General features: G+C 40.6%; 1 protein-coding gene across 10 annotated transcripts in view; it reads left to right on the top strand.

The window, feature by feature from the left end:
- Positions 1–10136, top strand: part of CRCP (CGRP receptor component) — a 118790-nt gene that overhangs the window by 38941 nt on the left and 69713 nt on the right. For 3 of the 10 annotated variants that reach the window (XM_022588168.3, XM_089895838.1, XM_022588169.3), the window contains one exon: positions 7189–7225. The exons of 5 other annotated variants lie outside the window; for them this stretch is intronic. In XM_022588168.3, coding sequence (XP_022443876.1) covers positions 7194–7225 — 32 coding nt within the window. In that variant the 5' untranslated portion in view covers positions 7189–7193. Of the gene's footprint in view, positions 1–5823; positions 6391–7188; positions 7226–10136 lie in introns of those variants that run through there. 2 more of the 10 variants (XM_089895841.1, XM_089895840.1) reach the window with 1 other exon arrangement.

Genomic DNA, 10136 nt, shown 5'->3' with positions numbered 1-10136 from the left:
TCTTGTCAAATTCAGAAGTTGATTTTCTGGCCTCAACTTCCTTGATCCCTTAGCAGCAATTGGTACAGAAACTCAAGACACTCTCTTGGCTTTGTGACGTGCTCTCTTGGATTTCCTCCTACATCAAGGACTACTTCTCAGTCTTCTTTCCTAGCCCCACCTTCCTTCCTTGCTTGGGCTTCTAAATGTTGAAGTATTTTAAGGCTCAGTCCTGGGACCCTTTCTCTCCACATTCCCTTGGTCATTTTACCCATCTGTATGCAAATGATTCCCCAGAATATATTTCTAGCCCTTTTCTCTTATCCATCCAGTTGCTTAAACCAGAAATCTCGCCCTCTTTCCTCACCGCTAAATCAAGTCCATCAGCCAGTCCTGTCATCTCCACGTTCAGAATGTATTTTGAATGCAGCACCATCCCCACTGCTAATTTTGTAGTTCATCATCTCTGGTCCAGATTAAGCAATAGCCTTTGGTTTCCACTCTTGCCCCGCCCCCTCCATTCTGTTTTCCACACAGCAGCCAAAGTGAATTAAAATATTAATTGGATCAAATCACCCCCTGTGTAAAAGCCCTTCATTGCTTTTCTGTGTGCTTAGAGGATATCTGCATTTCTTAGTAGGACTACAAGACCCTATGTAACCTCACCCACTCACCAACCTTGTCTCTTGCCACTGTCCCCTCCCCCAAAGAGACACACTTTCCACTGGCAGTCAAGTAATTTCGGTAACTCTCCAAGCCCTTGCATTGCTGTTCCCTCTACCTGGTAGACTTTTCCCCCTGTCCTGCCCACTTCTTATCTTTTTGACAGCCCAGGTTGAGTGTCCTTTTTCAATGTTGTTTTTCCTCTTTGGTAAATCCAAAATAAGTCCTGCTTTTTGTCTCTCATAGAACCTTTGTTTACTTTTCCCTTAAATAATTACAAGTTCTGATAGTAGATGTATGTTTACATGTCTAGTGTATTGTCTCCCTCTTGAGAGTGTAAGTATCATGAAGGCAGGGACCAGTGTCTGTTCCCCTAGTGCTTAGCAGCGCATCCTGGCACACAGTAGCCCTTTGGCAAACACAGTCGACCTTCTGTATTTGCTGGTTTAAACGCCCAGTCGTGGGTTTCACATCCACAGACACAGAGGGCTGTCTGTACTTGTGGAGTGAAGTAATATAACAATACTTCATTAACTTAATAAATTAAATTAATAAAAATTAATATAAATTATTTAGCTAGTTTCCTGATTGCGGAGCATATAGATTTTCTGATTTTCCTAAGTGAAATGGTTTCAATCAAGAGTTTTTTCTCCTATATAGTAACCTGTCAACTTCTCCCAAGGAGTCAGTGACTCATCAAGAATTTTGTGGCTAGCAGTTTGTGGGAAAATGAGGTTTTCTGAGGTAGGCATGTGGTTTGGGGGTAGAGGGGCCCCTGGAATGAGACTGTCTGGAGGCCTAATTCTGTGTTTTTTTGGCCCCAGCATGCGGCATGTGGGATCTTAGTTCCCCGACCAGGGATCGAACCCGTGCTCCCTGCCTCAGAAGGGCGGAGGCCTAACCGCTGGACCGCCAGGGAAGTCCCTGGAGGCCTAATTCTAGTTCTTGCCTGGCCTGCAGCATGAGGTGTGACCTCTGGGAGTGTGGTCCTTAGGATCTTCAGGAGACCCCTAGGTCTCTGAGAGGGCAAACACATTGTACCTCTGTTAGGCATTCCTAGGACCTGCAGTGAGGAGGCATGGATGGAAAACTCCCCTGAGTTTTTACTACTTTTTTTTCTTCAATCACTGAGTAATTACCTACTGTGTGAGTGATACATATAGATAGATACACACTAGAAGTTTTTTAAAGGTAAGGAATATTTATGCTTTATTTGGTTGAACGATAGACTTTAAAAATAAAAACTTTTTTTTTTTTTTGCGGTACGCGGGCCTCTCACTGCTGTGGCCTCTCCCGTTGCGGGGCACAGGCTCCGGACGCGCAGGCTCAGCGGCCATGGCTCACGGGCCCAGCCGCTCTGCAGCATGTGGGATCCTCCTGGACTGGGGCACGAACCCACGTCCGCTGCATCGGCAGGTGGACTCTCAACCACTGCGCCACCAGGGAAGCCCTAAAGATAAAAACTTTTTGACCATCACATCGGATAAAGGGATATAAAATATTCATAGCAAAATTAAGTATTTGTATACTAAGGTATTTGCTGTTTGGCTAACTTTCTCTAATGCCTTGGGACTATTTATATGCCTGGAAAATTTTGTGTTCATCCTTTTATTCTTGAACTTAGTATACATAGTTACGGAAAATGGAGTTTCTTCCACATCATCTTTTTGAGATAGTGTCAGAATTTCCTTCTTTTTACAGCTGGAAATACTGAGGTTTAGAGAAGTTAGCTAATAGGTCTTAGAGCAATTCAGTAACAGGACTGGAAAGAGGATAATTTGCTAGCTCCCAAGTGAATGCTACAGTTTAAATTGTTCATTGACTTTGAAGGCTGCTCAGTTTTCTTGGACCAGAGTTTAGCTTTTCAGAACAGGACTTGAGTCAGTAACATAGGTTAAACATAGGAGAATTTGAGCAATTCTGTTTGTCATTGTGTTCGTAAGAGTTAACCGTGTGGCAGTTAATAGGCACTGTTTGCTTGGACATTTTTGTGCATGTGTGAGTCTCTAAGGAAAGTCTGTCAGTAGATCATTTTGTTCTGTTTATTCAGAATTTGATTTTCTGAAGTAGTTGTTTGTGTCCATTAAATTGACTCAGCAAGTTAAGCAGATTTTACAGGTTAAATTTCAAATAGTACGTCAGCTTCAGTCAGCTAATTCATGAATTAAGGAAATTAAGTGACTGCCTTCCTGTAAGTATAGATTCAGACAGTCTTTAAAATTCACTTGGAATATTTGCTTTAAACATCTGTAAGTAAAATCAGTACCATTCTAAGTCCTACAGGAGAGTATGAAGTAAACATTGGAGGAGAATGTCCTCAATTACAAGTTATACTAATGTATTTTTTTTTAACTTCATGGAATTCTTTAGTTTTACTTCTCCATTTTTCTCAACTTTTTACCTTGAAAAATTTCAAACCCATGGAACAGTTGCAAAAAGAGCATCTCAAGTTCCTTTATATCCTTTACCTGGAGTCACCATTTGTTAACATTTTTGATATATCTGCCTTCTCTTTGTTACACATGCCTACATTCTCTCTCCACACACACTCTTTACTGAACCAGTTCAGAGTTGTAGAGATGTCATTTTATCCGTCTTAAAAAGACATTCTCCTGTGTAACTGCAATACCATCATCACACCCAGGGAATTTAGTGCTGATATTACCACTATTATTAAAATGCAACCTGTATTAAAATTTCTCCAATTGTCCTAATAATGTTTTATCTGGATTTTTAAAAAAAATTGATTCAGGATCCAATCAAGAATCACACATTGCATTTAGTTGTCAAGGTTCTTTAATCTCCTTTACTCTGAGAACAGTTTCTTAGCCTCTTTTTGTGACGTTGACATCGTGACAAATGATAGTGATATTTGAAGAATCTAGGCCAGTTGATTTGAAGAAGGTTTCTTAGGTTGGGTTTGTCTGATTATATTCTCATAACTACATTTTCTGACAGGATTGCTATAAGGGATGTTTCCTTCTCAGTGCATCACCTCATCATTATTGGTGCTGTTAAATTGGATAACTTGATTAAGTTGATGTCTGTCAAATCTCACCATATCCTGTTCTCAACAACCTGCCACTTCGTGGTGGTTACAGTAAGTTCTTCAGGATAAAAACTGCCTTCAAAAAAAATTTCCCAATACACACAGTTCATTTAGGACTCAATGAAAGGCAGATACTATACTCGTTGACATTTAACTGAATAAAGGAATGCCTAGCATATTTTGGCATTTACTCCATTAGTATTTAGCTGGGTAAAAAAATTATTTATCTTCCTAATAAAAGAATCAATGAATAAATCAGCTTCTGCCCACCAGAATGCAAGACGCTGTACTTTTTAAACATCCATTGTTCTCCTGGCTCCAAAACACAGGTTCATGAAAATATACATGAAAGAGAGTTCCTTTCCTTCTTTGTATATTGGCTCTAGAAAAGGCAGAAGATGTTCTTTGGATTCTTGCAATTAACAATATTGACTTGGGCAGTGGGGCAGTAATTTGGAAGAGACAAGAACAGATTTCCCAGGGCATGGAATAATGTACATGACAGAGGGGGGCTGTGATTTGGAAATGAAGTTGTCACTGTGGCACCTGGGATGGATCCACTGGCCTTGAGGAAAAATAACATGTAATTTTTCTCACCCTGTTCCAGGAAGGGATGTTTTAGTTCCCCTGAATGTTAGGGCATGAAGGGAGTTGTAATTCAGTTTCAAGCAAAGATAGGAGGAGGCCTTGTGGGGTGACTTCCTGATTAAGTAGGCAAAGATGACATGTGGTTTGATTTGTCATTTTCAATTTTATTTATTTATTTATTTATGGCTGTGTTGGGTCTTCATTGCTGTGCGCAGGTTTTCTGTAGTTGAGGCGAGCGGGGGCTACTCTTTGTTGCAGTGCATTAGCTTCTCATTGTGGTGGCTTCTCTTGTTGTGGAGCACGGGCTCTAGGTTTGGGGGCTTCAGTAGTTGTGGCGCACGGGCTTAGTTGCTCTGTGGCATGTGGGATCTTCCTGGACCAGGGCTTGAACCTGTGTCCCCTGCATTGGCAGGCGGATTCTTAACCACTGTGCCACCAGGGAAGTCCTGTCATTTTCAGCTTTAAATGAGCCATATCACATACTCTAATTATGCGTTATCCTTCCTGTGTTAGGTTCCATTTATTTATTTATTTAAAAATTTTAATTTATTTATTTCTGACTGCGTTGGGTCTTTGTTGCTGCACGCAGGCTTTCTCTAGTTGCGGCGAGTGGTGGCTACTCTTTATTGCAGTGCGTGGGCTTCTCATTGCGGTGGCTTCCCTTGTTGCGGAGCACGGGCTCTAGATGCGCAGCCTTCAGTAGTTGTGGCACCCTGGCTCAGTAGTTGTGGCTCACCGGCCGTAGAACGCAGGCTCAGTAGTTGTGGTGCACAGGCTTAGTTGCTCTGCGGCATGTGGGATCTTCCCAGACCAGGGCTCGAACCCGTGTCCCCTGAATTGGCAGGCAGATTCTTAACCACTGTGACACCAGGGAAGTCTCCTAGGTTCCTTTTAAGTATGGTGTTCTTTGTGACCTGAGTTCCATTGTGGTCATTTGGGCAAAGCAGCACTTTTGTGAAATCCTGGCTATTTGTTGAATGACCAGTAGCATTTGGTAAGCTTCATGTGCTGATTTGATTAAGTGCTGACATTACTGTGCTGATGACCTAAGGCCTAGGTTGAAGCCTGCGTTAACCACCTGCTTGTTTTGCTTTATTATTGACTGGGGAAACCACCCATCTATTTGGCTCATGTTTTTGAAATTTTGTGTCCTCAATTTCATCATATAGCCCCATTCCTAGTTTAAGAACAAACAGTAATCTTTGTTGTACATTATGTCAAGTCCATACTCCTTCCTGAAGTTTTAGGATTCTGCATTACTGGTTTCCATTTGTTCAATCCTGTTTTATTTTTCACAATCCCATAGTTATTGTCCACTTCAGTTAGGCTTTCTACTGTGTGCCCTTGAGCAAGTTTTTAAATCTCTGAGCCTCAGTTTCATCATCTATAAAGAAGGAATCATAATAGCTCCTACATCACAGGGTTTTTAATGAGAATTTAAGTGAGGTGATATCTTTTAACAGTAATAGCCTTCGTTTAGGAGAACCTAATAAGTACCAAGAACTGTGTTACACTTTTAAAATTTGTTTTCCTTTCATCCTCAGAACGGCTTTATGAAGTAGGAAGAAGCGGTGGTTGTGGTGGTGGTAGCCCAGGCAGTAGTGACAATAGATGGTATTTATTGAGCACATACTGTGTTCCAGGTACTTTACATGTTTCAACTCAATCCTGTAACAATGTTACAAGGTTGATACTACAGTTGCCATTTTATAGATGAGGAAATTTAAGCATAGAGAGGTTAAATAACTTGCCCAAATTCACATAGCTACTGGTTGGTGGAGCTGGGTTTAGAATCCAGGCTACATTTCTAGGTACTAGTTATCTGCATTTTTTTATTTTATATGGGGATGCTTAATGGGGGTTAATTAACTCACTGAAACTCACATACCTTGTAAGTGGCGGAGCTGGAATATGAACCTAGATTTGTCTGATTTCAAAACTGTATTCTTTTAAAATTGTAGTATAGTTGATTTACAGTGTTTCAGGTATACAGCAAAGTGATTCAGCTGTACATATATATATTATGTATATATGTATTCTTTTTCAGGTTCTTTTCCATTATAGATTATTACAAGATATTGACTGTAGTTCCCTGTGCTGTACACTATACAGTAGGTCAAAACTGTGTTCTTAATTATTATACTGTACTGCCTCCAGACTGTTAAAAACAATAAGTGCTTTCTGATGTGATACTGTAGAATGGATCAGTTGTAATTTAATACACGTCACATTGCTGTGCTCATTCATACATGAAAGGTGACGTTTTGCCTTGATTGACCATTGCCAGTGCTCAACACGTGAACTCTAGTGGTTGAGTTGATAGAAAAGATGAACACCTTGGGAGTTTTGTGGGTATCTGGCAGGATTCCAGATGTTGCTGGAATTTCCAGTAGTGATGTTAGTGTTAAGGATCCCATTTCTGGTGATTCAACAGGAGGACTTGGCTGCCCAAAATGTCAATAGCTGATGGAAGGCAGATGGTACTGTAGAGAGGACATGGCTGTGGGATGAGGTGGCACTCTGTTTCTCCAGTTAATTCTAGCACCCTCTGTTTATTGACATCCCCCTACTCCTGTGGTTTTGCCCCCGTGTTCTTCCTGTAACTAACTTCCCCTAGATATCTGACTTCTCAACTTTTGCCTGCTTGGACCAGGGATAAGTATAGTATTTTAATCACCTACTTGGTGTTGGATGTGTGATATACTGTGGCTGTTAAAAGGAGAATTTGCTCTGAATTTGTCCATCGCCAGCTAAACCAGTAAGACTTAGGACGTTTCTCAATTTTAGGTTGTAGTCCCCAAATTTCTGAACTGTGCTACTGAATCTTGACAGAGGGATTATTTTGTAGATATTTAATTCCCACAGAGGGATGTGAGCCCAGACTGATGATAATTTACTTTATTTTGCAGGAAGGATGCCAGCGCTGCGCTGCTCAGTAACTATGAGGTAAATAGCTTTGGACTATTGTGTTTTCCTCTCTGATCGTTTGCCCTTTGCTTCTGAAGATTATTCAGTTAGTTTTGGTTAGAAATGACTGAATTCATTTAGATTTGCCACTTTAAAATAGGAGAGATGGCACCATCTGGTGGACCTTGGAATAGTCTTAGCTTGGTAAATTATATACAGTAATTCAGGGAAGCTGGGAAGCCTTTAGTTTACTGTGGGCAACCTTCTCCAAATCCCAAAGATTTTAGATCTTCATTTGGGATGCCTTCCTGTGATGGAAACATCAGTTTTGGAACTGTTTCTGCTTGCAGAAGTTTTCCATTAAAATGCTTAACGCCTTTTCCTAATTACCACTCTTTAGCTGTAAAATGCTTTTATGAGTTATTATTTTGATCCTCATAATAGTCTCATAAGTATTAACACCTTCATTTTGGAAGTGAGAGTTTAGTGACTCAACATTACGAATAATTTAGTAGGAAGTAACAGGTTTGGAATTTGGGGGCTTGAGGATTGGGTTGCTGGGGAAAGAAAGGAAAGAAGTTGGTGAAAGGGAGGAGAGAACATTATTTTTGCCTACCTTCTATTTTGCCTGGGTGTTGTTTGGTACTAGCAAAACTATCTGATAGGTTGACTCCAGGTATAGAAAAAACCATTCATATATTCACTGTCCATTTTTCTTATGCCAGAGTCTAAACTCAGGAAGACTTATAGGAGATTTGAGTCTCCATTTTGTGATATATGTAGAAGGTAGTAGATTTAACACAGTGGGCCATATTCTTTTCTTCCTAAAGTCATCTTAAATGGTTGCTGCTCATAATAGGAAGGAAATGGTTGTTGGTCAAGCCGTTGGCTTTTTTTTGTGTGTGTGTGTGGTATGCGGGCCTCTCACTGTTGTGGCCTCTCCCGTTGTGGAGCACAGGCTCCGGATGCGCAGGCTCAGCGGCCATGGCTCACGGGCCCAGCCGCTCCGCAGCATGTGGGATCTTCCCGGACCGGGGCAGGAACCCGTGTCCCCTGCATTGGCAGGCGGACTCTCAACCACTGCGCCACCAGGGAAGCCCCAAGCCGTTGGCTTTTAGGAACCTCCTTCTCCAGCTTAGACTCTGGACAAGGTGTGTAGTGTTTTATCCATTGGGGAAACATTGCATTAATTGGGTCTCATGCCCCTATTTCTGAAAGGAATGAGAGGCAGGGGATGGGTTGCGTTTTATCTAGTCGTTACTGTGTTTATGATCCTATGCTTCTCTCAGTTCTCTGGTATAATCTCTAAAACAGGAGAGAGATTTCCTCCCCTGACCCTTCTTAGCACTAATACACATGTGTTTCTACCTTGTGGAGAAAATTTACTTCTAAAGTTATATAGCTTTTTTTCTTTCTTTCGTTTTTTTTTTTTTGTAAACTACTTTTATCGCTTGCTTCATAATTTTTCTTTTCCAGAAATAAAATAGATTTTCATGTTAGAGAAGCAAGATCTTTTTAAAAAATAATTGATTAATTTATTTATTTTTGGCTGCGTTGGGTCTTCATTGCTGCACACGGGCTTTCTCTAGTTGCAGTAAGCAGGGGCTACTCTTTGTTGCAGTGCGTGGGCTTCTTACTGCAGTGACTTCTCTTGTTGTGGAGCACAGGCTCTAGGCACTCAGGTTTCAGTAGTTGTGGCACATGGGCTCAGTAGTACTGGCTCGTGGGCTCTAGAGCGCAGGCTCAGTAGTTGTGATGCCCGGGCTTAGTTGCTCCGCGACATGTGGGATCTTCCCGGGCCAGGGCTCGAACCCGTGTCCCCTACATTGGCAGGTGGATTCTTAACCAGTGCTCCACCAGCGAAGCCCAAGAAGCAAGATCTTTAAAAAAAACAATATTTATATATATATATGTGTGTATATATATATATATATATATTTATTTTTTTTTTAGGAAAATTTTTTAAAATTCAGGTATAGTCAGCATACAACATTATATTAGTTTCAAGCATACAACATAATTTTTCGATATTTGTATATATTGCAAAATGATTACCACAATAAGTCTACTTAACATCACTCACCATACATAGTTACATAATTCTTTTCTTCTTGTGTTGAGAACTTTTTAAGATTTACTCTTAGCAACTTTCAAATATGCAATACAGTATTATTAACTGACGTTGCCATGCTGTACATTATATCCCCATGACTTACTTAGTTTATAACTGGAAGTTTGTAACTTCTGACCACCTTCATCCAGTTTGCTTACTCCCCCCGCTGTCTCTGGCAACCGTTTGTTCTCTGTATCTATGAGCTTGGTTTCTGGTTTCGGTTTTGTTTTTGTTTTAATTTTTGGCCATGCTGCGTGGCATGCGGGGACTTAGCTCCCTGACCGGGGATCGAACCCACGCCCCCTACAGTAGAAGCATGGAGTCTTAACCACTGGACTGCCAGGGAAGTCCCTTTTTTTTTTCCTTTTCTTTTTTAGATTCCACGTATAAGTGATACCATACAGTATTTGTCTTTCTCTGACTTCTTTCACTTAGCATAATGCCCTCAAGCTCCATTCATGTTGTCACAGATGGCAAGATTTCATTCTTTTTTATGGCTGAATAATATTCCTTTGTGTATATATGCCACAATTTCTTTATCCATTCATCTGTAAATGGACACTTTAGTTTATTTCCTTACCTTGACTATTGTAAATAATGCTGCAGTGAACATGGGGGTGCATATATCCTTTCAAATTACTGTTTTTGTTTTCTTTGGATAGTTACCCCGAAGTGGAATGCCTGAATCATATCGTACTTCTATTTTCAATTTTTTGATGATCCTTCATACTGTTTTCCATAGTGGCTGCACCAATTAACATTCCCACCTATAGTACACAGTGGTTTCCTTTTCTCCACATCCTCCTCAATATTTATTTCTTGACTTTTTAATAATAG

Source organism: Delphinapterus leucas, chromosome 15 (genome assembly GCF_059928025.1).
Source record: "Delphinapterus leucas isolate spDelLeu-1000000601 "Yukka" chromosome 15, BTC_Dleu_Yukka2, whole genome shotgun sequence".
NCBI lineage: Eukaryota > Metazoa > Chordata > Mammalia > Artiodactyla > Monodontidae > Delphinapterus > Delphinapterus leucas.
The sequence above is the reverse complement of the archived record's forward strand: the minus strand, read 5'-3'. Positions and strand labels throughout refer to the sequence as shown.